Source organism: Jaculus jaculus, chromosome 17 (genome assembly GCF_020740685.1).
Source record: "Jaculus jaculus isolate mJacJac1 chromosome 17, mJacJac1.mat.Y.cur, whole genome shotgun sequence".
NCBI lineage: Eukaryota > Metazoa > Chordata > Mammalia > Rodentia > Dipodidae > Jaculus > Jaculus jaculus.
The window spans coordinates 62871186-62897709 of record NC_059118.1 but is presented as its reverse complement, the minus strand read 5'-3'; the positions used below and the strand labels follow the sequence as shown (position 1 = coordinate 62897709).

The window sequence follows — 26524 nt, the reverse complement described above, 5'->3', positions numbered from 1 at the left end:
AGCCACTGCAAACAAGCTCCAGACACATGTACCACTTTGTGCTCAGGTTCACATGGGTCCTGGGGATTTGAACCTAGGTCTTTTGACTTTGCAGGCATCTCTCCAGCCCCATAAATGGTTTTAAAATTGGTGGTAGTGGTGGCATATGCCTGTAATTTCAGCACTGGGGAGACTATGTAAGGAGAATCTGTCTCAAACAACAATAAAATTCTCTCTACAAATTTTTTTATGTCTATATCCATATAAATAAATCAATTTTCTTATTATTTGTGGCAAAAACTCTCAAATCAAGAATTGTTTCCTATTAATGTAAGCCCCTTTCGAGGAGCCAAACTCCTTTACAGTTCAAGCGGAAGCTTGCAAACACCACCTCCTTTTGGTGTTACACATTTTCTCGGGAAAATAAATGGGAATGTTGATTGTATTTTTGTTCGTCTTGAGGACGGTAATTCCAGTTTTAAGCCACGAGATTACCCCCTTACTTAGGACAGTGCAGTAAAGGGGCTGGGAGGCAGAAGGCAGGTCCCTGTGGACGCCCGTGGGAAGGAGGGATGTCTGGTTCCGTTTCACCGGAGCCGGGCAAAGCCGGAGCTGCCAGGCAGGTTTAGCGAGGGTGACGCGTCCCTCTCCACACCCACCTTTGCAAGACAAAACTGCTTCCTGGGTTTGCTGAACCGGCCACGGATCTGTGCTCAGCTTTCCCCGCATGTGAAATGCATCTGTCTCCTGCCAGCTGGGCTCCAGGGTCTCAGGGTCCCTCTGTGCAAGGAGGAGACCTTGCTCGCTCCGAGGGCAGGCAGACACTTGTGGAAGAAGGACATTTTTAGGCACTTCTCTTGATTCGCACAACCTCCTCTTGCTGTCTTTGGAGGCTGAGGATCAATTCCCATGAACCCCGTGGCGCTGGCTCCAGGAGCCAGAAGTAGCCCCGCGTCTTCCTAGGCAGGAATGCATGGTCCGAGACCGTCTGAAGGTCCTCCTGGCTCTGACATCCACTGCATGATCAGCTGGGAAGACCCTTCTGCTCAGGCCAGAATTGGTTTCCTAAACACTGTTTGGTGGTGGTTGTAGCTGCCTTGCCCTAAGTCAGAGCTCAATGCTTCCCCATCAACAGTGGGCTATCAGCCAGGGATGTGAAAAATTCTAGAATAAGGGTGGATCGCTCCTGTCGGCACTTTGCTCTTTGAAGAGCCTTAAACAACAAAACAGGAAGTCAACAAGTGCTGCCAGGACACAGTGTGCACCCTTTAAAGCAATGCTGTTGAGATGTTTTAAACAAGGTGGGAAATTGCTTATGATAGTCAATGTTAAATCAAGAAGGTAAAGACAGAACTACATATATCTGACATCAGTCAGTCAAAAAAAAAAAAAAAGTCACTGAAGGAAAAAAAAATCCTGGCAAAGATGTTTAATGAGATTTCCTTGTCTGTCTGGTATAATTATTTATTTTTTGATTTTTCAAGGTAGGGTTTCGCTCTCGTCCAGGCTGACCTGGAATTCACTATGGAGTCTCAGGGTGGCCTCGAACTCAGCGACCCTCCTACCCGAGTCCAAGTGCTGGATTAAAGGAATGCGCCATCACACCCAGCTAACTATTTTATTTTTAAAAATTATTTATTTGCAAGCAGAGAGAGAAGGGAGACAGAGAGAAAGAGAGGGGGAGTGTGTGAGAAAATGGGCACATCAAGACCTCTATCCATTGCAAAGGAACTTTAGATGCATGCCACACTTTGTGCATCTGGCTTTACTTGGATACCAGGGAATCCAACCTAAGTCGTTAGGCTTTGTAGACAAGTGCCTTAACTGAGCCATCTCTTCAGCCACCTGGCTGGTATAATTACATATACAAAAGTTTCTTAGCTTTGTTTCCATTTCTTTCTGTCTTTTCTGAGTACTTTATAACAAACATACATACTTTTATAATCAGCTCTTAACACTAATCTGGGGTTTGCTACTTATAGGCTGGGAATTTAGCCACAGCATAGAGTTTCTTTCCTGTGACCAAGTCTCTGGGAAAAGAAAGAAAAAGAGGAAAAGAAGAAAAAGAGCTCTTGTTATCCTAGATTAGAAGAATCAATTAAGACTGGAGATGTTGGCCCAGGCATTGGGGTGCACTTGGGAGGCAGAGGTAGGAGGACCACTGTAAATCTGACGCCAGCCTGAGACTACAGAGTGAATTCCAGGTCAGCCGGGGCTAGAGTGAGACCCTACCTTGAACACCCCCCCCAAAAAAAAACCTTAAAGATATTTATTTTTGCTTTTTTCTCCAGCTTGTACTCTACAGATGTTTGCTTTTTATGTTTTATTTAATACCATTTGCTGGTCATTTCCTATTTTGTCTCCTGCTTTTGCCATTGAGATGGCTGAAGTCAGGAATCTGAGCATTTTCTTCATGTTCGTTAGTCTCCTCATGCCAACATTTCTCTCTGCAACAGGGAAATAGTATTGTAATGACTACTTCATGTTAATGGTTGTGGGAACTTGCTCTTGCCTATGAATGTCTAGGATTTTACTAGATTATAGTTTAGTTGCCTTACATTCCACCCAGAGAGTTGGATGTCAGATCACTTATGGCTTAAGTTCATTTCTGATCTTATCTCATTTCAGTTTTCCTAAAAAATGGAACCTATGTTCAAAACCCGACTCCAGCAAAGCAAATAAAATCACTTTTTTTTTTTGGTTGCATTTTTTCAAGGTAGGGTCTCACTCTGGCCCAGGCTGACCTGGAATTCACTATGTAATCTCAGAGTAGCCTCGAACTCACGGCGATCCTCCTACCCCTGCCTCCCAGGTTCTGGGATTAAAGGTGTGCGCCACCATGGCCGGCAATAAAATCACTCTTAACGGCTGGGAATTAATTCTAGGATTCCCCAAGGATACAAAATGCGGGGGTACTCAAGCCGTATGTAGAATGGTAGGATATTTTCATGTAACCTGTAGGCTTCCTTTGTAGATCCCCCACGCACTCTGAATCACTTGTAGGTAATGTACAATGCCCCACACAATGTAAGAACTCGGGAAATAGTTGTCACATGGTATTGTTAGGGACTAATGACCAGAGACAAAAGTCTGTACATGTTCAGTAAAGATGCATTTTTCTCCCAATCTGGTTGGCTGACTAGGTGCATGCTGAATGGGGTGGTGCTCTGTGACTTGGGGCTACTAAGAAAAGCCATCTTCCTATCTTTAAGAAAAGGACTCAAACTAATAGTAAGTATTTGTGGCGGGGCTTCCACGAAGCAAGCGTACTTACTCATGGTACATCCAGACAACGTACTCATTTAGTTTGGTAAAGTGACAGTTTCTTGGTCTCAGGTTGACCCTGATCATTCAGAAATGTGCTCTTTCATGCCTGATAGAGCGGGAACTTTAGTGTAGTGATGCAAGATTACCATCTTACATAGCGAGTAACTCAGGGAAGCTTCTAGATTCTCCAAGTCTCACTGTTTTCTCTTACTACAATGTAGGTTTGGCTTACATGACTTCTGCTGGGGAAATGCTTTTGAACCAGAGCCTTGAATGGTGTGGTTCATGGGAGGGACAGGTTCTGCCCAGGCCACAGCCAGTCTGCCCTTCCATATTTCTGCTGCACGTTGTCCATCTAGGGTTTCCTGGGTGGAAACAGTTCTGAGAGCCTAAAAGTTTGGAAAACCACTGGCAGAATGGATTAGGTTGTAGCTCAGTGGCAGTATACATGCTTGAAGTCCTGGAGTCCATCTCCAGTACCAAAAAACAATAACAATAATAAATTAAAATTTAAAAATTGGCTTTGGGGCTGGAGAGATGGCCTAGTGGCTAAGGCACTTGCCTGTGAAGTCTAAGGACCCAAGTTCAATTCTCCAGGTCCCACGTAAGTCAGATGCACATGATGGTACATGTGTCTGGAGTTCGTTTGCAGTGGCTGGAGGCCCTGGTACATCCATTTTCTTGCCCTCTCTTTCTTTCTCTCTCTACCTCTAATAAATAAACAAACAAACAAATAAATAAATAAATAAAATTGGCTTAGGGGTTGGAGAGATGGCTTAGCAGTAAAGGCATTTGTCTATAAAGCCAAAGGACCCAGGTTTGATTTCCCAGTATCCACATAAGCCAGATGGACATGGTGGTACACACGTCTGGAGTTCATTTACAGTGGCTGGAGCCCTGGTACACCCATTCTCTCTCCCTCCCTCCCTCTTTCTCTCTGTCAAATAAATAAATAGAAATAAGTTTTTTTTTTTTTTTTTTTTTTTGGTTTTTCAAGGCAGGGTCTCACTCTGGTCCAGGCTGACCTGGAATTAACTATTAACTATTGAGACTTCAAGGTGGCCTCAAACTCATGGTGATCCTCCTACCTCTGCCTCCCAGGTGCTGGGATTAAAGGGGCGGGCCACCATGCCTGGCTAGAAACAATTTTTTAAAAAATTAAAAAAAATTCAAATTGGCTTAGGCTGCAGCAATGGCTTAGTGGATAAGGTGCTTGCTTGCAAAGCCACAGGTCCCAGGTTTGATTCCCCAAGACTCATGTGAACCAGATGCACAAGGTAGCACATGCGTCTAGAGTTTGTTTGCAGTGACTAGAGGCCCTGGTGCACCCATTCCCTCTATCTGCCTCTTTCTCTCTATCTCTCCTAAATAAATAAATAAATAAGAATAAAAAAATTTTAAACTAGGGCTGAAGAGATGGCTTAGCAGTTAAGCGCTTGCCTGTGAAGCCTAAGGACCCTGGTTCGAGGCTCGATTCCCCAGGACCCACGTTAGCCAGATGCACAAGGGGGTGCACGCATCTGGAGTTCATTAGCAGTGGCTGGAGGCCCTGATGCGCCCATTCTCTTTCTCTGTCTGTCACTTTCAAATAAATAAATAAAAACAAAATTAAAAAAAATTTAAGCTGGATTAAAAGTTCTTTAAGGCAGTTTTTATTTCTAAGGTTCTCTATGGCATTTGAGTTCTGAATTCCTTCTGTGGGGGCTGAAAAACTACACACCTCCCATTTCTTCATGTAGCTCTTAGCACTTGATATAAGCATGTGGGGTCCGTGGGTAACTGGATTCACCAGCAGCCATCTGCATGGTGACTGGATTTACAGATTTATTTTTATTTTTATTTTTTTTATTTGAGAGCAACAGACACAGAGAGAAAGACAGATAGAGGGAGAGAGAGAGAATGGGCGCGCCAGGGCTTCCAGCCTCTGCAAACGAACTCCAGACGCGTGCTCCCCCTTGTGCATCTGGCTAACGTGGGACCTGGGGAACCGAGCCTCGAACCGGGGTCCTTAGGCTTCACAGGCAAGCGCTTAACCGCTAAGCCATCTCTCCAGCCCGATTTACAAACGTTTGACTAGACGGTCCCATCCTGGCATGTCAGTCACACCGACAGAGCCTCACAGTCACGACCAGCCTGGGAAATGACTTTACGAGAAAATTCGAAAGGTGAGTTTGTGTGGCTCTTACATCGCAGTCATTGTCTGAGCGGCTCGTCCACTAAAGCAAGCTGAACTACCACCGGGTCCACGAAAGAGTGAGGGTGCAGACGTCCCCTGGGGTCCACAGCATGCTTGCCATTTTGGCACCCATGGCATTTAGCCTCCCACCTTGCAACTGATGAGAAATCAAATCAGGGGGTTGGCAAAATGGCTCAGTGGATAAAGGCACTTGCTTGTAAAGCCTGCCTTCCTTGGTTCACTTCTCCAGTATCTACGTAAGGCCAGATGCACAATGTGGTACATGTGTCTGGAGTTCATCTACATTTGCAAACGGCCCTGGTACACCCTGGTACTCATCTACCCTCTGTTTTTCTCATAATAAATAAATTCTTAAAAACAGAATCAGATAGTTAAGTGTGGACAAATTCCCAACTCTATGCTAGCCAATGAAGGGCAGATACAAGCAAATCAAAACTAGACATATTCTTAAAATACAGACAGGGGCTGGAGAGATGGCTTAGCAGTTAAGGTGCTTGCCTGCAAAGCCTAAAGATCCAGGTTTGACTCCCCAGAACCCCAGTAAGCCAGAGGCACAAGGTGATACATGCTGTCTCTCTCACTCTCACAGTGTGAACACACACATACACACACACACACATACAGCAGCCCTGCACGGTGGGACATGACTGTTTTCCCAGCCTTTGTGGGGCAGGGGCAGAATGGAGAGTTTGAGGCCGCCCTGAGTTATCTAGTGAGAGCTCATCTAAAGAAACAACCAAACCAACCAACCACACAGCTCGGCACAGGACAAGTGTCAGGAGAGAGGGAGGGGCAGGCCTCATTATTGCAACAATGCACCCAAAGTGTTCCCTGTCCAAAATAAATAAATAAATAAATAAATAAATAAATAAATAAATAAATAAATAAATAAAGTTCTTTAAAAAGAAAATTCTCCCATTCGTGAATATAATTAAACCAAAGAAAAGACAGTTTTAAGGCAAGGAATATACTTTATGAACATTTTCCCGTCTTGGAAGCTTTTTCCAGGAGGGGCGGGGACATTTTGAGGTAGGGTCTCACTCTGGCCCGGGCTGATCTGGAACTCACTATGGAGTCTCAGGGTGGCCTTGAACTCAAAGCACTCCTCCGACCTCTGCCTCCTGAGTGCTGGGATTAAAAGTGTGCACCACCACGTCTAGCTAGAAATGGGTTTAATTTGCTTCATTAAATGCTTTTTAAAACAAAAAACAAAACATTATTTATTTGTGTGTGTGTGTGTGTGTGTGTGCGTATGCGTGCACACACATACATGTGCCACAGCACAGGGCATGTGTGACAGAGATCGGTGTTGAGGCATCTGTGTTTTACCTTTTTAAAGACTGGGTCTGTAACTGCTGCAAACAAACTGCTGGGCAGCAAGTGAACGTCTCGCTGGGATCACAGACGCACACACCACACCCACCATTTGCATCTGGCTTTCTGGGGGTGTCGGGGAGTTAAATCTCAACCAGCAGGCTTGGCAAGCAACTGCCTTCAACCACTGAGCAACCTCCCCAGGCCCCATACATTCTTCCTCTGATGAAAGTTTCGAACAGTTTCAACGATTTAAGGAAAGAATAATCTTATTTTTGTAAAATTAAGAGCTTAGATTTATAATTTCTGCAGGATTTAAATTTGTTCATACAAGTGGAAAAGGAAGAAAGTACATGTACTCACACACATATATGTGCTCATATGCATATGAGTGTACACACACGCACACACACACACACACACACACACTGGATGCTAATGATCAAACCCAGGTCTCAAGACTGTGAGACGAGCATATTTCTACTGAGCTCCATCCCCAGCCCTTCTATATATTCTGTCACTGAAATTTGTCTCCATTTTAATTGTCATTTTCTTTACCTCACATCATATCTTCAACCCAAACTTCTGTCTATGTTCTGATTTATTCAAATACTACCCCTGTCACATAGACCAACTATTTTAGTTCATGGGCTATAAATATTTTTGTGACAAAGAAATATCATTTGCCACAAAGAGGGAGGAGCATTCCCATGTGATTCTGAGCACATATATGATTCATTTTAATCTCACTGAAATCAAGGTGCTCTGTTTAGTGTTTCTGTGACTGGAGCCTCTCTCCTAGCTGCAAGGTCATTTCTAAGGTCAGCAGAGGGCCGGCGGCCTGTCAGGGATCCGTCTCTATCAGTACAAGGGGAGCTATCTACAAGTGGCAGGGAAAAAATAGCTGACCTGCTCAGGCCAGCTCGTGAAGCCTGCCAGGCCTTGGGTTCTGTGCTTTTTAGATCTGGTTCTAAGAAACAAACTACTTTCCAAGCACGTCATGTGCTCCCATGATTCTATAAAGATACCCCGGTGGCAGCGCACCCTGACGTGTAACTGCTTTCTGAGTGGCGTTTTCAGTGTCCTGTAGCGAGCAATGCGCCTTATTCCCCAGGTGTCTAGTACTGAGCCTGGCGGCCGGCACACGCTGGCTACTCACATGGGTTTTCATATGAAGAACACGGAGCGTGTGCAAGAGGAGAGCTTAAATGATTCATTGTGAGATAAACATGGAACAATAGAGGCTAGAACTTCACTTCCAGGTCTGCGGAGACGGCTCAGTGGTCAAAGGCATTGCTTGCAAAGCCTGCTAGTCCAGGTTCGAGTCCCCAGTTTTCATGTAAAGTCAGATGCACAAGGTGACACTCTTGCATCTGGCATTTGCTTGCAGAAGCAATAGGCCAGGGTGTGCCCATTTTTTTTCTCTCTTTATGCTTGCAGATAAGCAAATAATACTTTTTTTAAATTTTTATTTTTATTTGAGAGCGACAGACACAGAGAGAAAGACAGATAGAGGGAGAGAGAGAGAATGGGCGCGCCAGGGCCTCCAGCCTCTGCAAACGAACTCCAGACGCGTGCGCCCCCTTGTGCATCTGGATAACGTGGGTCCTGGGGAACCGAGCCTCGAACCGGGGTCCTTAGGCTTCACAGGCAAGCGCTTAACCACTAAGCCATCTCTCCAGCCCACTTTTTTTTTTTTTTTAAATCTCATTTCTAGCCAAGAGTTTTTGGGTTACTAGGTGGTACCTTAAGCTTGACATAATAGTTCACAGTTTTTAAAAATGACCCCTGCGTTGTCTTTCATGGTTCTCACTGTAGACCTGGGCAAGTATTATTTCCCTTCTCCCCATGAGGAAGGCGAGTAAGTTACAACACAGACCGTAGCAATGGTTTCCTGACGTTAAAGCCTTCCTCATGACATGAGCCAGCCTAGACAATTAACGTTGTGTCTGGAGTCCATCTTCCTGAAATGAGTAGCCAACCTACTCATTTCATCTTCTTATCTTCCTGTGCCATCCTTAGACAAAGATAAAAGGAAACCTCCGTCTTCGCAGGCAGGCTTGCGAGGTTCGCGGGGAGCCCTTTGCGTTCTCGGGAGGACGTGGAGGCGGCGGGATGCGGTGAGGCAGGTGCGGAGGCCGCGGCCGGTGAGCAGCTGGTGGGCTTGTCGGCTCCTTTGCTGCCGGGGCGGTGGCTGGGCCTGTGTGGAGCGGGGTTCCTGACTGTCCCACGTGAACTCTGAAGTTCCCGCCTGCTGCAACGCGCTTTGTTGACACTGAGAGGGATTCATAAATATATGGGGTATTTTTAAGGAGAATTCCGCTATGAAATTGCATCTGTCTAGTTTACATTATTAGAAAAATGAAGCTGGGCGTGGTGGCGCACGCCTTTAATCCCAGCACTCGGGAGGCAGAGGTTGGAGGATCTCCAAGAGTTCGAGGCCACCCTGAGACTACATAGTGAATTCCAGGTCAGCCTAAGCCAGAGTGAGACCCTACCTCGAAAAACCAAAAAAAAAAAAAAAGAAAACTGAATTGTTTAACTTGAAGTCTTTCTCTAATATTGTTATTTGTTTATTAAAGACAGAGAGAAGGGAGAAAGAGAGAGGCAGGGGCATATAGAGAATGGGTGCGCCAGGGCCTCCTAGCCACTGCAAGCTTCATGAGCCACCTTGTGCATCTGGCTTTATGCGGATACTGGGGAATTGAACCTGGATCCTTTGGCTGTGCCAGCAAGCGCCTTAACCACTAAACCATCTCTCCGACCCTTACTAATATTTATATGTATGTATGTCTATTTGGTTTTTCAAGGTAGGGGTCTCACTCTGGCCCAGGCCGACCTGTAATTAACTATGTAGTCTCAGCGGGGGGGCTTGAACTCACGGTGATCCTCCTACCTCTGCCTCCTGAGGGCTGGGATTAAAGGCGTGCACCACTACGCCTGGCTTACTATTATATTTTTAAGGACAGGGCTATGCCTTATTTGATGTTGCTGTTTTTGGAAACTGACACTGGCTCTTCCATACAGTAGATTGTTACTATCTGCTGGACAAAGGAGGCACACAGAAGGAAAATGCCCTGGATCAAGTTTTGTGCATTATTTACAGACACACCAGTGTGTTTTCTCTCCTCCAACCAGTGGACATTATGGGCTGTTTGTATGGAGGCTGACCAGACATTGACTCCACCTCAGAAAGAAATCCTGTCTTGTCTCTGGATGACAGCTAGTGTAACCATCTGAGTTGAAGAATTCTTTACTCAGTGAGAGGAAATTGAGACAGAAATAGAAACAATTGGGTGTGCTAAGTGGGCAATCGTTGTATATTTGACTCTTTGGATTTTGCCTAGCTGGCTGTGGCCAACTGTGAGTCAAAAGCACAAAACCTGTTGTCAAAGGTTGTGTCTCACAGGGCCAGGAGTCATCAGAGGAACGACCCGGCACAGTCAGGAAAACCATCTCCCCCTCAGAACGCACGGATGTAGTTTGATATTTGCCTTTTGGCTTCTTTTGGTTCATAGCATTTCAGAAACACTGTGATGAGGACAGTTAACTGGCATTAGTTGAGAAGACGAGGAATATATATAGTAAACTTTAGATGGTGTTCACTAAATAGTATTTAATCATTTTCCAAGTTAGAGAAACAGCTTTTTATGGGTGGCGAGGCTACAGCGCTGGTAACATTCAGCTACTAACTGGGAGGGGCTTGGAACAAGTCTCTGGAATGTTCTGGTTCCAGTTACTCATCTGTATCAACTGTGATGGTATCTGTCCGGGGCGCGGGGTCTCTCAAGCTCCAGTCTCAGGAAGGGGCTGGGGCTGGGGAGAAGGTCCAGAGGGTTGGACCCAGACAGGCCTATGCAAGGTTCTTTTACAAAATGTGGAATCCAAGTCTTCTCTTTGTTTCTTTAAAAAAAAATTACTTCCCTCTCTCATGAGAGAGAGAGGGGGGGAGAGAGAAAGAGACAGAAAGTTGGACTGTAGGCACATCAGGGCCTCCTGCCACTGCAAACAAACTCCAGACGCACGTGCCACTTTGCGAATGGCTGTAAGTGGGGAATGGAATTCCCGTCAGCAGGCTTTGCAAGCGAGCGCCTTTAGCCGCCACATCCCTAGCCACTTTTCTTCCTTTTTGAGAATATGTTCGTCTTGATCTGTAGCCCAGGTCGGTTTCAAACTGGTGGCAATCCCCCTGCCTCAGCCTCCTGAGTGCCGGGATTACAGGAATGTGCCACCACACCCGACTGGAAACTGAGTCTCGTGGTTTAAGTCTTTACCACTTCTTGTTGAAAACAAGCCTCAAAAAGAAAAAAAATAGAGCAGTGACACTGGCAAGTTAGCAGATGAAAAACAGCTCTCCAGCCGGGCGTGGTGGCGCACGCCTTTAATCCCAGCACTCAGAAGGTGGAGGTAGGAGGATCACCGTGAGTTCGAGGCCACCCTGAGACTACACACAGTTAATTCCAGGTCAGCCTGGACCAAAGTGAAACCCTACCTTGAAAGAAAAAAAAAAAAAAGGCTCTTGAGCTCTGTTTATCTTCACGCCAAATAAATCATTTCGGGACACATCTTTTTGTGATTTTTTTTCAGTGAAAACAGTTTTAACACGGCAGGGACTGGACTTCTGGGGCCATTTAAGAGTGAAGAGAGAACTTTTAAATAGCCGACTTAATTGGCACCATCGTCGAAGAGTCTGCGCGGTTCTCCCTTTAGTTGTGCTTCCATTTAAAGCTCGGTTCACACAGTTTCGAGAAAAACACAAACAAAAAAGTACACTTTTCTCGAGGACGGTCCCGCGCAGGGGCCCATTGGACGCACTTTTCCTCTCGTCTGTGGCCCGCAATGCTGCAGAGCTGGTGCCCGTGCGCCCTGGGCGCAGGTCTGCCCGGGGTGGTCGCGCCCCGGGGATGGTGGCCCGGTGTCCCCCTCGCCCCCTCGCGGTGTCGGCTGGTGAAGCGCCCGTGGGCGGTGCCCGGAGGGGCGTGTGTGCGCGTGTGTGAGTGTGTGTGAGTGTGTGTGTGAGTGTGTGTGCGTATGCGCGCTGGCTCCGCTCCCCGGGGCCCGCCCCTCGCTCTCCGCCTCGCTCGCGTCTCAGAGGCGCAGGGCGGAGCCGCAGGTGGCCGGGGCGGCCCGAGCGCGTCGGTGACCCCCGCGGCGGCCGCACCCCGCCCTGGGAAGAAACCGGCCAGGTGTGGCCCGGGCGCCGGGTGCCAGCGGGGAGGAGACTCGGGCCGCGGCCGCCGCCAGCCTCACCAACACCCACACCCAGCCCCGACGCCGCTCCTGTGCGCCCCGGCCGCCCGCCCGGAGAGCCACGCACTCGCCCAGCTGCGCCCCGGGCCCCAGCGCGCCTCGCCGTCCCCAGCGGGTCCCCGAGCCGGCCCCGTCCACCCGGTCCCCGGCCGCTCCGCGTGGCCGTCGCCATGAGCTGCAACGGCGGCTCCCACCCGCGCATCAACACGCTGGGCCGCCTGACCCGCGCCGAGTCGGGCCCGGACCTGCGCTACGAGGGGACCTGCGGCGGCGGCGGCGGAGGCGGCGGCACCACCACCAGGATGTTCTACTCGCGGCGCTGCGGGGTCGCCGAGCAGAACTCGGACGGATACTGGTGGGTACCCACCCGCGGGGAGCTGGGGCGCCCGGGAGCCCGCGCGCGGGGACTCTGGAGGGGGGGCGCACGGGGACGGCTTCCCCTTTCCCTCCCCGGGAGAGCGCGGAGACGCTGGACACTGCGCTGTCCTCCAGGCTGTCCTCTGCGCGGGGAACTCTGGCTGCGATCGCCTGGTTCCCGCGGGCAGGTGGGAGGAGGCCCTGAGACCTCAAGGTCCCCCCCGTTTCTCAAACTGTAATCAAAAAGGCTGTGTGAAGGGGTCACCCCCAAACTCATGGTCACCCCACGATCGTTGCTCGGCGGCCCCACCTCGGACTCCCGACTCGCCCCCCATTGAGACTTCTCTGCGGGGCGCCCGCTGGGCCCGGCGCGGACTGCCGGCTTCCCTGCGGGTCCGCAGGTTGGCCACTCGGGGACCCCTCGGAGCGCATCGGAGGCTCTGTGCCTCTCCTGTGTTGATTTTATTTCAAATTTTCGAGGTCGAGTCTCGCTCAAGCCCAGGCTGACCTGAAACTCTTCTCTGTAACCCAGGCTGGCCTCGAACTCACAGGGATCCTCCCACCTCTGCCTCCTGAGTGCTGGGATTAAAGGTGTGCACCACCACATCCGGCTCCCCCAGCCTTAATAAAAGAAAAAAAACTCCGAATTAACTCTTTTTTTTTTTTTTTTTTGTCCAGAAGCACTAGCTCAGGCTCTGCCTTTGGTCAGCCCAGGGTGGTCTGGGCGTTTGAGAACAGGGTGGCCCCGGCGGGACTAGGGGTGGCGAGGAAGCCACGGGGAGACAGATCCTGCGCGCCAGCGCTGGCCCGGCGCGTCCTGGAGACAGACCGAGGGGCCAGGGGCGGGTGGGGGAGGGATGGGCAGCCCGGAGTCCCCAGAACTGCTCCCGCAGGCCCACGTGAGCCGCCGGGGCCTGGGGCCCGCCCCTCGCCGACGGCCCCGCGTCAGACCTTTGGGAAAGAGGCAGAGCCCAGAACCGTATCTGCCTGGCGTCGCGGCCCGGGGCGGAGGAGGGGCCGCCCCAGCGCACTGCTGGGGAGTTTTGCTTGCTAACAGGCTGGAGGGCCGGGCTGCGCGGAGCTTTTGCGAGTTGCAACCTGTTTTCTGCTTAGATTTATTTATTTATTTCCCCCGACAGCACGATAACTTATTTTCTCCTTCTTGGATCACTTTGTTTTGTGAGCAAAACGTCCCTAGGGATTTCCATGAAAAAACCAAAAAAATGTGTCAGTTGATCCCAGACATGAAAACTTGGATTTTTAAAGTTTGCCAGCCATGTAAATCTGAAAATTTACTTTCCTGTCTTAAGTCTTCTAGGATTTGAGAAGCACCTTCGTTTACATGTGCGTATTGCGCAATCTAAATTCAAGCCAGAATATGTAAGGATTCTTTGTGGCTCTTTTCTACATTTTATAAAGCAAGTGTTTACGATTAATTGTTTATTGTTTTAACATGTTTCTACTAGCCTAGATTTCTTATCTTTTATTATTATTTTGGAGGTGTTGAATCTCAAACCTTGCATGTCAGGCGAAAGTTCAACTTCTCTGCTAGCCCTGTTAAATCGACAATAAGCAGTGCCTACGCATAAAATATTTTCCTGCCTAAGCTTCTTGTAATTTTGTAGAGAAGATTTTAATGCATTCATTGGTAAATGAACTGCAGAGCAGAAAGATACATTTATTTCTTTAGTTATTTAGGATTCTTTCCTGAAACACTTTAGGGGAGGTTCAGTGTATTTGGCAAGAAAGTACCTTTAACCACTGAGCGATCTCTCCACACCAGTGTATTTTCATTGTGTAGTATTTCTGTGTTCTGTTTTCTCCAATAAAAAGCCTGTTTATAAACTGGACGTGGTGGCGCACGCCTATAATCCCAGCACTCAGGAGGCAGAGGTAGGAGGATTGCCATGAGTTCAAGGCCACCCTCAGCTAGAGTGAGACCCTACCTCGGAAAACAAAAAACAAAACAAAACAAAACAAAAACAAAACACAAAAAGCCTGTTTATAAACCTGTCCAGTTTTACATCCCTTGGAAGGGAAAACAGACCCATGTGAACATGAACTCGCTTTGAGGAGGGATGTTTTCTCCAAGGGTTGGCATTGGTCAGCCGCCTAGCAGATGACAGGCTTCCTCCCTAATCAGCTGGCTGTCATTTTTCGGAGACCCAGGTAACGGAGGCTCCCATGTCAGCGGGGGGCCTGTAGTGGTGCGGCTGCACACAAAATACCCCAGGAATGCTGACTTCTGCATTTCCAGTTAATGGCGACTGAGTGAGGAGTCAGGCTATGCACCCAGACCTGTTTTTCTGGTGGCATTGTAGTTCTGTGCAGAGGGATCATGGCTTGAATTATGTAGAAGTAGGAGGCCCTGTCTTCCCCCAGGGAGCTGGGAACCTCTGCTGAATGAATGATTAAGAATTTAATAAGTACTTTTTATTTCCTAAATAATTTTTTGGATATTTCCCCCACAAAAATCACTGTGGAAACTACTAGTGAAATTTAAAACTATTTGCTTAAATACCTGATACATTATTGGCTGAATTAGATTGGGAAGTTTTTTTTTTTTTTTTTTTTTTTTTTTTTTTTTTTCTCCTCTCAAGGTATGGTCTCACTGTAGCTCAGGCAGACCTGGAACTCACTTTATAGTCCCAGGCTGGACTGACAATCACAGTGATCTTCCTATCTCTGCCTCTCAAGTGTTGGGATTAAAGGCATGAGTTACCATAACAGCCTTAGATTGGTGATTTTTTTGAAATAAGTGTATTCAACACTTCCCTGTATAAACCAATATGAGCATTAAGAGAGCCCCAATCTTATTTTTCTTTTTTAAAAATTTATTTGCAAGCAGAGAGAAAAAGGAGAGAGTATGGATGTACCAGGGCTTCTTGCTGTTTCATAGGAACTCAAGATATATGCACCACTTTCTACATCTGGCTCTGCATAGGTACTGGGGAATTGAACCTGGGGCTGCACGCTTTGCAAGCAAGTGCCTTTAACCACTAAACCAAGCTTCCCAGTCCTTATTTTTCTTTAAAAATTGATCTTAAAGTATCTCCCCTCTGTTCTTTCCACTACTAATGCTCATTTTGCAGGCGTTTTAGACCCCTTTGCATTGACGTACCCTCTCCTGCCCCACCACTTACTTGTCCCTTACGCTTTACTTTAGACTGCATGGAACTGACAATTACCTACTTAACAACTTCTTGTATCCCATTCAAAGCATTGTTGGTAAATATTACGTGTCTGATAATATAATAGGCATAGTTTTGAGAGTAAATTTTGGACTTTTCCTGTATATATTATGTTGATGCTGTCCTCTATTAAAGAAGATTTCTGTAGTCTTATTCCACATAGTCTCTATTCTTATAAAACAACATACTAATCCTTAATGAGATTGATCCCCAAAGAAACCAAATCCCACACTTAGATCTTGCTCCAATCTAAGTGTGGGTTTTGTAGTAGGGTTTTTAAAAGCAGGACAGAGTCATTAAGCTTCAGAGATATGCGGTTGTAATATTAAGGAAGGCTTATTTTTGTCCAGATCACATGATTTCTAACTTAAAACAGTAGCCCAGTGGTAGCGTGTTCAATTCCAAGCACCATAAAATGAAAACAAAACACAAACAACCGCAACAAAACGCACATGAAACAAACCTGTTTCTTAGCATGAGAAAAACAGGACCATTTTCACTGAACTTTAGAGCAGGGACTGCTAGTGGTCCCCTAGCCTAATTGGGTGGCTCCCTGTGCCTTCCCAGCCTGACTTTATACTCACCGAGGGACCTCAAACACCATTCATCCAATGCAGGTATTTACTGAACGTGCTCTGTGTGCCTGCACATATTAGGTGTCCAGAGGGTCAAGGTGAAAATAGAAATACTGTACAACTCAGGCTGGCCTCGAACTCACATAGTAAAGCACTATGATACAAAAGTGAGCCCTTGTATTGCATGGTCAGAGCCTTGGGTTCGATTCCCAGCAGCACCTACAAACTCAATGAGAAGTAGCTGGCTTGGAGGGGTGTATGTGGTTTCAGCCTCTTGGTGAGGAGTGGCAATGCCATCTGGGCGGGGCCGCTAAGACTGCGAAGAAAGTGATGCTGACTTCCGCTGCAGTGCTTCACCTGGGGCAGGTGTGTGGGCAGAGGCGAGCGTGAGAATAGCCCCAGAGGCCCGTGGGAGGACTGCCTTCTCAGCATCCACTGTGAGCGGAGAGCAGTGGGGAGAAAGCGGGAAGGACCTTGGGAAAGCCATGGAGGGGGGTCTGTCCAGACCCAGAGTGTTGGCAGGTTTCCATTTATTGAGGCCCCATGAAACTCCTGCATTCCAGGAGCAGGGAAAGATGGTGGCCACTGAGCTCCTGGCCACAGGCGGCCCTGAGCTGGATGCCAAGGTGGGGGCGTGGGCCGGGAAGTCAGCCCCAGGCGGCCCTGCCCCTCGCAGGAGGAGTCCTGAGAGTCCCAGTGTGAGAGGTGGAGGGGATGGGAACTAAGTGGGAACTGCTGGGCTGGAATGACAGCTTCTACTGAGACTTGGCTGGGAGGCGCAAGGGGAGTCTGGGAGCCCAGCCCGGGGACTCAGAGACTATTTTGGGACAAATGATGACAAGTAAGGCTCAGTTTCGCTTAGTATGTGGCCTATAGTATTGACATGGTTATTAAGTCTGGATGAGTGGTATACTTAATAAAATAATCAGATCCATGGTTAATCATGGATCCCACTGTCTGGCAGACACATGTGACACGCCAAGGTGTTATGCAAGCCTTGCGTCATTGCAAACCTCACAGCTGGCAAACAGCGCAGTTTAGAGATGGGAAACTGGGGTTAAAAAATGTCAGAGCTGGTTCAGGTCTCACAGCTCACAAGTGGCTCGGCTCGCTTCCTTGACTCCAGGATATCGCAACACTCAAGAACAGCTCAAATCTCTGTGCTAGATTTCATCTGTTTTACTTGTAAAGTCTTCTAGCTAACATGAGTTTTCGTTTCTCTTTAAGTCCATAGCAGTCTTCACTCTGTATTCTATGAAGCATTTATTTCACACCTACGGTTTTCTTTCTCATATATACATACATATATATATATATATATATATATATATATATATATATATATATAAAATGTATGTATACTTCATCTGTTTAGAAAAAAGCTCCACCTAATATGAGTCTGTACTAAGCTGTCTGACTGCTGTTTAATGGACAGAACAGCTTCCAACAGTAGCTAATTTTTTTTCTCTGAATGTGAGTATGACTTCACTGTTGTTCAGGGGACTGAAATGTCTTGGGAAGAGAAAATCTGCTGATGCTGGGATGCCTCAGTGCTGACTTCTCAGGGTGGAGCAAAGGAGGGCTTGGGTGTGACTTTGGGAGTCCAACTCCACTTTCAGGTAACCAGTCTTTCCAGATGAGGGGGTTCTAGGAGATTCTAGGAGTGTTTCAGGCTACAAGCACTGATGCCGGGAGCTCTGCTCCACCTCTGGCAGCTCTCTTCCCTTCTTTCTACTGGGCTGGTCCACCTGGTCCTGATTGTGGAGAGCTGGAAACCCTCAGATGTGGTTCGGATGGAGAGGCCAGTGCTGTCCGTAACTCCGAGACCCTGACAATGAGTTACTCATTGGATAGCCAGCCCTGTCCAGCAGTTCACACCTCCCAGTGAATGCCTTGGCTGGAGGGGTCCACATCCTTTGAAACCCCACTCACGAGATCTATAAGTTTCACAAAAATGAAGACTCTATAGTGAAAAGCTACATGAACAGATGAAAGGTTTTGCTTAGAAAAACAGTTTTTGACACACAAACATAACAACCCTAATTGATCTGTCATTAGAGAGAAGGAAAGGAGCTAGCTTTTCCATGAACACAAACAATTTATAAGCCTTTTTCCCCCCCAGGATTCCATAAAATAAGTTTTTGCACTGGGAACTAGTTCAAAATAGAAATTTCTATTTTGGTATTAAATTTGTAAAACCAAATCATTTCGTGTCATCCTCACTTAACTAAAAAACAAAGTCATCTTTTGCTGAATTTTCATATTCCTTCAATACTCTTCCATAGTGGCAAAATGTAATTATTTTTATTGAATTGTCTTTATTTGATTTTTTTATGGGTAATCTTGAGAACTTCTGAAAATGCCTCACACTTAATATCCAATCCATTTCTTTCTTCTCCTCCTTCACTTTGAAAATATGAACTTATTGTGACTGCTCCCATGACAACATAAATTGTACACATTTACTGGTTCCCGTCCTGGGCTTTCGTACATGTGTATACATTCCTTCCTTTTCTTCTTGCTACATGCCCAAATTTCTATATCCTGATCTTAAAATAATCAATGGGGGGTAAAAACTAGAATCACGAAAGGGGACCTTCAGAAGCCTGAGGAGTTAGTCCTGTAGCACCCTGCAGAAACTTTCTGCCTCCACCAAGCCTCTCTCCCCAAGGACATGGGTGTCACCTCCTGTCAAGATGCTTACAAGCCATACAAGCGTGCCACTTTAGTTTGATCAAAGTCACAGGCTCTACAGCTAAGAGTGGCTGAGCTGAGAGGGACGCCGGTGTTGTCAACTTCAAGGTCCTTGTAAAGGTCATCATAAGTGAGCAGATTGCCCCCCGCCCCACCAGACACCTACACTCAGTGAGAAATGGCAAGGCACCCAGGAGGAGGTGGAATTTTTATTGGAACACTACCTCATGTTTCCTGTGTGAGGACAAAATTTAGGAGCAGAGGAGAGGTGAGCCCTTTTCTTTTAAATCTACAGAGAAAAAGCCCCCTTTTTTTTGGTTCATTTGTTAGGGCTGGGATAGCTGCCGTAACTGCTGTGCTCAAAATTGAGCTTTTAAATCTAGTGTGAGTTCAGGGTTCTCGAATCATCCATTCATTTGCCTTTGTTGCTCCTGCAGTTTACTAAGCTAAGCAAACACGCACTGAACATCTGCAGTCACAGAACCTTGTGTTGTCAGCTGTGTGTGGGAGGGAGGGTGACTCAGGTGTGGGACTTCACTCTCCAGGAGTGGGGTAGCCAGGTGTGCAAATAAGTAGTAGGGAGTGGGGGCAGAGGGTGAGCAGGTAACTAAGATTCACAGCGCAGGAGGCCTTGGGTCTGCCACTCCCGAAGGATGGCTGCCTGACACCTGATGTCCAGGGTATTCGTGAGTCATCCCTACACGAAGAAAGAAGTAAAACTGCGTTTCTGTTTTTCTTTTTACTTAAGATCCTTTAAAGAAACTTGAACAATACAGTAGATGTGAAAGATGCTTTGGAAGTTGTAAAGAGCTGAAAAGTTAGGCCTTAAGATCAGTATTAATACGTTATATGATTCCAAGACACTTAGGTGAGGTTTTGTTCTAGACATCAGTTGAAGAACCTGACCACAGAGAGACATAAGACTTCATTTCAGGCAAATATATAAAACCCTGTGTTGAATAATAAATGATCAAGAGAGGAAGAGGAGAGAAGGGGAGAGAGGAAAGGGAGGGGGGAGGGGAAGGAAGTCCAGGGGAAGAGGAAGAGCACACACAGAACTACCATTAACTGACAGGGATGTTCAACAGTGAAAGTTATTTTTCTACAACAAAGAGATTGACTGTTTTTGTCTTATAATAGTGCGTGCCCTTCAAGACACCTGCTTGTGATAACATTCTGACAAATGTACAGTCAATGCCATAAGACAGCTAATTTGGGGACTTTTTTTTTTTTAACCCCTCAAGGTAGGGTCTCCCTCTAGTCCAGGCTGACCTGGAATTCACTATGTAAGTCTCAGGGTGGCCTTGAACTCACAGCAATCCTCCTACATCTGCCTCCTATGTGCTGGAATTAAAGGCGTGTGCCACCACGCCTGGCTGGGATTTTTTTTTTTTTTTTTTAAAGAAAAGAATGTGTCTGAACATTGTAAGGTAAAAGTTGGCTCTCCCTTGTTCTCATGTTCATGTGACCCGTGTTTGGATGAAAATACAGAACACAGTTTCCTTTTACCCAGTGATGAAGGGATCTTTATACAAAAGCTTGGAGCCACTTGTTTAAACAAGTTTGAGAATGAATTAAAAAAAATGTTTGTGCAGACAGGTTCTAGGTGGCATGAGTCACTTGTCTTTGTGAGTTTCAAGATAAAACAATTTCAGAATAGTTAAAAATGTCTAAGGGCGAATGTTTTCTTTTCCAAGAATACCTTGTAGTTTGAGTTTAGAAGCCAGTAGTCTTTCGATTTGACCCATATGAGTTTCCTTTTCCCCCTCCCAAAAAAAGCATGTGATGTGATGGCTTTTCTCTTCCATGTCACTGACATAAATTACATTTTAGTGACATAGAAGATAAAAGAACCCTAGATGTTTATTCAGTTCTTAACATGTTATAAGCTTTCCACCTTTCTACCCCTGTGTAGCACGACTAAAATTTTGTGAAGCTAGGAATTTCTAAAACACATACACTTGTTAAATAGTATTTTTTAATTTATTGAAACATCTTCTCTTCCCACCTGATAGAAATATTCACTTACTAACAGAAGAAACAGAGTTAGTTCTGTGTGAAATACGGTGTGCGTGAGACGTCAAGCTGGAGTCTTCCTCCCCTCACTCACCTCAGTTGGGATCAGCCCGTCTTTTGAGGTGCATGCAGCCAGTCTACAGGTGCACCCCTTTTTTGCTTTCTCGCCTCACAGGTTCCAAAGCCTTCTTGGCTAGAAAGCAGGCTGAAGTAGGGTTTTCGGATGAAGACAAGTCAAGCTGGCCTCTTTAAGGACCAGTCCCCCACATCCGTGGTTTTGTTTCCTTTTTCTTGTTTCAGTTACCCATGGTCATGTGCTGTCCAAAAATACTACATGGACACATGCCAGGTATGGTGGCTCACACCTGTAATCTCAGTACACAGGAGTCCGAGGCAGGAGAATTGCCATGAGTTAGAGATCAAGAGATATGCGCTACATAATGAGTTTCGGGAACAAACACACAAAAAATAAATACAACCCCCCAAAATTCCAGAAATAAACAAGTTAGAAATTTCAAATGTTTTTGTCAAATATATTTTTACAGTTACCATCTTACTATTGATGATCCCTTACTGTGCCTAATTTATGTATTAAACGTTGTCATAGGTATGTATGAATAGGAAAAAAATTCCTATTCTATGAGAACAGATTTTTTAGTATTTTAAAAAAAAGCTTGATGGCTCCACCTCTAATTCCAGAACTTCAGTGAGGCAAGAGGATTACTTAGCGTTCAAAGCCAGCCTGGTTTACAGAGTGAGATCTGACTCAACCAACAAACGCATGTATCTGAGGACTCTGCAAGGTTTCAGTCACCAGGTGGGGGGTGTGGCTCTCAGAACACCTCCCCTGAGTAAGGGAGCTAGTGTGTAAAGTGAAGTACTATAGACAACATGCCTGACAAATTTTTTTTTTTGAAATTGTTGTACTTTATTTGTGAGTGTGTGCGCACGTGCACCACGGCCTCTTGCCGTTGCCAGTGCACACCAGGTGCTTGCACCGCTCTTCCAGAGTTCAGCTTTCGTGAGCGGCTTGGGAACTGAACCCGGCCACCAGCCTTTGCAAGCCAGCACTCTAACCACACTGAGCCATCTTCCCAGGCCCCTATAAAAGAGAGCGACAGACACAGAAAGACAGATGGAGGGAGAGAGAGAATGGGCGCGCCAGGGCTTCCAGCCACTGCAAAGGAACTCCAGACGCGTGCGCCCCCTTGTGCATCTGGCTAACGTGGGACCTGGGGAACCGAGCCTCGAACCGGGGTCCTTAGGCTTCACAGGCAAGTGCTTAACCGCTAAGCCATCTCTCCAGCCCCCCCTAGAGACTCTTAATTTCAGTTTTTCAACATGCTAGCTTTTCACTTCTTGAATCCTAAAGAAATTTGGTTTCTGTGCCTTCATCTTCCCCATCTGGATGCTCATTTATTTACTAAAATGCAGAGTGAAACTTGTGAGGAATGGTCTTGTCATGGGCACGTGGTGGTGAACATTTGCAAGTTCTTTAGTAAAGCATGAAGAATTAGTTTATTATTGTTACTATTTTTATTATTTTAATATTTATTTATTTGACAGAGAGAAAGAAGGGGAGAGAGACAGAGAGAGAGAGAGAGAGAGAGAGAGAGAGGGAGAGAGAGAAAGAAAGAATGGGTGCACCAGGGCCTCCAGCCACTGCAAATGAACTCCAGGTGCACGTGCCACCATGTGCATCTGGCTTACGTGGGTCCTGGGGAATTGAACCTGGGTCCTTTGGCTTTGCAGGCAAATGCCTTAACTGCTAAGCCATCTCTCCAGCCCTAGTTTAGTATTATTAACAGCGCATAGGGTTACCTCCTCCTCCTCCCTTTTTTTGAGGCAATCTCATTAGCCCAGGCTGGTGTAGAATTTACTTTCTGACTGAAAACCACCTTCCAGTTCTGATCCTCCTGTTTCCATCTCCCGAGTGCTGGTTTGCAGGCCTTTGTCACCATGTCTGGTTATGCAGTGCTGGGGAAGGAAGCCAGGCTTTATGCATTCTAGGAAGCACTGTACCGACTGAGCTACATCTCTGGCTCCTGTTTTGTTTTGTTTGTTCGTTTTTAATATTAATATTAATATTAATATTAATATTAATATTAATATGTGTGGGCAAGGGGAAAAGTATGAAGTGTTTTTTTGTCCCCACAGTAGTGGTATTTTCTAAAACCAGGAAGAAATAATAACTAAAAAAATTCAGTAGTGGTAGTAGTGGGGTAAGACGTTCTTGCTTTATGTTTCATTGTCCAGTGAGTTTCATGAATTGGCTTAAAACTTAAATGGCATTTTGGATACATTTATTTACCGCAGAGTTTGACTTCCCCGCCTCTGTGTGTAAGTGTGGCGGCGGCGGTGGCGTGTGCCGGTGCTGGGGATTGAACCCAGGGCCTTGCTCATCTTAAGCACAGGCTGTCCCGCTGAGTGACACACCCACTCTAATGCATTTTCATTTTGGAATAGTTCAATACTTACAGAAAAGCTGCTGAGAGGGTACAAAGTTCTTGTGCACTCAGTATCTATCTTCCCCTACCTACCTTGGTCTTATAGCTCAGTTTATGATCGTTTTTATGGGGCACACCTTGTTAAATCCCTGAAGAAAGTCTGGCTTTCCATTGTGCTGAGAGATAACCCCTTTCATTTACGTGCTTGGGCCTGGCATTCTTTGTGGCAATGACCCTCTGGCCAGCTTGCTGAATAGAATTTCCAAATGTTTCAGAAGAGAGCTTCCTCCGTCACCTTTCAAGCAGATGCCTTTAATCTCGGGGCGTTTCTCTAGCCCGTGTGGTCAATAAGGGCCGCCAGCCTGGCGCAGGAGGCTATGCAGGAGGGTCCTGATGGGATGGAGGCTGCCTGGGCTACAGAGTGAGACCCGTCTCAAATACACAAAAATGTACAGGAAAGGAAAAAGAAAGAAACCAACTAGAGTTACACAAAGCTGACTTACTCTTCCTTTTCTCCTTCCCTTCTCCCTCTCTCTTTCCCTCCCTTCCTCCTTATGTATGTGAGGTCTTAGTCGCTTGCTGCCCTGATGCGTCTTCACTGCAGGGCTCCAGGCCCCCTCCGGAATGACCTCACTGATTCCTTCGTCATTCTAAGTGAACCGTTGCGGTGTTTCTCAAGTTTCCCCATTGTTTCTTGAATTTCCTTCCTGTTTTCCAACAGGTGCATTTTGGCAAGTGTTCTCAGGTCGTTGGAATTCTGCGCAAGTCGGGACAACAGATGCAGCGCGGCCTGCCCAGCTCGTGGGCAGTGTGCCAGGCTTCCTGCGCATGCGCCCTGCGGCAGTGTGCGGGAGGAGGGCTGCCCAGGGCTGGGTGGGTGGAAGCCCAGGCTGGACCTTGCCTGGGCTTGCCTAGAGGAGCTGGTGTCGTCATTTGGGAAGAGGTTCCCAGGGAGGGCTGGGCTCCTCACCCACGTTCAGCTAGTGCTGGCATGTTGGGGAGCCTTGCTTGCAGGGAGGGACCCCACATGGGGAGCAGAGGAAAGAAAGAAAGTGCTCTCCTGTGGTGGTGATGCGTGATCAGGTACGGTGAGAGAAGTCCCCACATTCTTGTGAGCCTACCTGGCTGTGCATAATAAGTCATTGTTTTCAAACCTCTTTAAAAAAAAAAACAAAAAACACTTTCCAGTGCTGGGAATAAAACCCAAGGCTTTGCACGTGCTACACAAGTATTCCACCATTGAGTTACACCCCAGTCCAACTCCTCTCTTAAAAAAATTATTTATTCTTTGTTGTTGTTGTTGTTGTTTCAAGGTAGGGTCTCAGATCTCACTTTACCTCAGGCTGGACTGGGACTCACAGCGATTCTCCTACCTCTGCCTCCCGAGTGCTGGGATTTATTTATTCCTTGTTAATGGAGGGTTTATTTTGGCTTATAGATAGAGGTTTTAATCCATCGTGGAGGAGGGAAGATGATGCTGGGTGTGATGGTGCACACCTTTAATTCCAGCATTTGGGAGGCTGAAGTGGTAGAATTGCCATGAGTTTGAAGCCAGTCTGAGCTGCAGAATGAATACCAGGTCAGCCTGGGCTAGGATGAGATGAACCTTGAACCGTGAACCCTGAACTCTGCTTTTTTAATGATGATGACATCAAAATAGGATAGGGGCTAGTTGGGAAGGAGGAGGGGGATATAAGAGGTGAGACAAAGAAGGGTGGTGGGAGGGAGTTACAATCAGGATTCATTGTGTATGGAGGTGTCAATACAAAGTTGAAAAACAGATAGAATGGCGGAAGGAGCAGCTGTCTCTGAAGCCCCGTGACGGGTCAGCGTTGCGCGCACACTCAGGACTTCTTACGCCGGTCAAACCATAATTTGAGCTACTCTGTTAGGAAATTGAAAAGCAGCGCCATTTCTTATCCACTCGGCTCTTTCAGACACACTCATGTCAGGAGACGTCCAAATCTTGTGTGCTCTTGCTTTAACAACTTTCTTCTTTAACACTAGAGTTTTCCTTTCCTTTTCTTTTTTCTTTTTTGGTGTTTTGAGATAGGGTCTCACTCTGGCCCAGGCTGACCTGTAATTTACTAGGTAGTATCAGGGTGTCCTTGAACTCATGACGATCCTCCTACCTCCGCCTCCTGAGTGCTGGGATTAAAGGTGTGTGCCACCACGCCTGGCTTATAGTTGTTATTTATTTATTTTGAAGAGAGAGAGAAAGAGAGAAAGATGGGGTGTGTCAGGGCTTCTTGCTACTGCACCACTTTGTGCATCTGGCTTTATGTGGGTACTGGGGAATTGCAAGCAAATGTCTTTAACCACTGAGCAGCTTTCCAGCCCACTATAGTTGTTTTAAGGTTTCTTACAAATCTTCCATAAAAGTGCCTCATGTGGAATGTATATCAAATGAGCCTCAAGATGGAGAGAAATATTTAATCAAAGGCAACCTCAAAAGAAGGGACTTGCTTTTGCATTGAAGATACTTAAATTTCCATCATTTTCTTCACACCATGATTTCTTTGTCATGACTGGGTTTTAATTTGATCATGGAAAATATATGTGTACGGCTGGGAATGTAGCTCAGTTGGTAGAATGCCTGTAGAGTAAGCACATGAAGCCCTGAGTTTGATCCTCATGAAACTGGGCATGGTGGTACATGCCTGTAATTCTAGCAATTGGGAGGTGGAGGCAAGAGGATCAGAAGTTCAAGGTCATCCTCAGCTATATATCAATGTGAAGTCAGCCTGAGATAAATGATACTGTCTCAACAAAACAAAACAAAAAACAACCTTTCATTGCCAGGCGTGGTGGGGCACACCTTTAATCCCAGCACCCGGGAGGCAGAGGTAGGAGGATCACCGTGAGTTCAAAGCCACTCTGAGCCTACAGAGTGAATTCCAAGTCAGCCTGGGCTAGAGCGAGACCCTGTCTCAAAACAACAACAACAACAACAACAAAACTTTAATAGAATTTGTTTTCCTATTTTCTCTTTTTTCCTGTGGCCTCATTTACTAGTGACATCCGAGTCTGACACCATGAGGTCTTATGGAAGGACCTGTGTGTTGGGGAATTGACATTAAGGTTGCAGTGAGAAGGATGGATTCCTGCTCACATAGCTCCATGTCATTGCTAGTAATGTGTTTTACAACTCAAAAGAGTGTTCCTGGTTTGAATTCTGTGCCAGAGGAAAAATTTCTATGAAGGACATTTCTGGGTTAACTGATGAAATTTGACATT

At 46.5% G+C, this 26524-nt stretch overlaps 1 protein-coding gene across 2 annotated transcripts in view; it reads left to right on the top strand.

The window, feature by feature from the left end:
• The first annotated feature begins 12177 nt into the window (after window positions 1-12177).
• Window positions 12178-26524, top strand: part of LOC101604872 (desmoplakin) — a 57711-nt gene continuing 43364 nt past the window's right edge. For both annotated transcript variants that reach the window (XM_045136473.1, XM_045136472.1), the window contains exon 1: window positions 12178-12362. In XM_045136473.1, coding sequence (XP_044992408.1) covers window positions 12178-12362 — 185 coding nt within the window. The remainder of the gene's footprint in view (window positions 12363-26524) is intronic.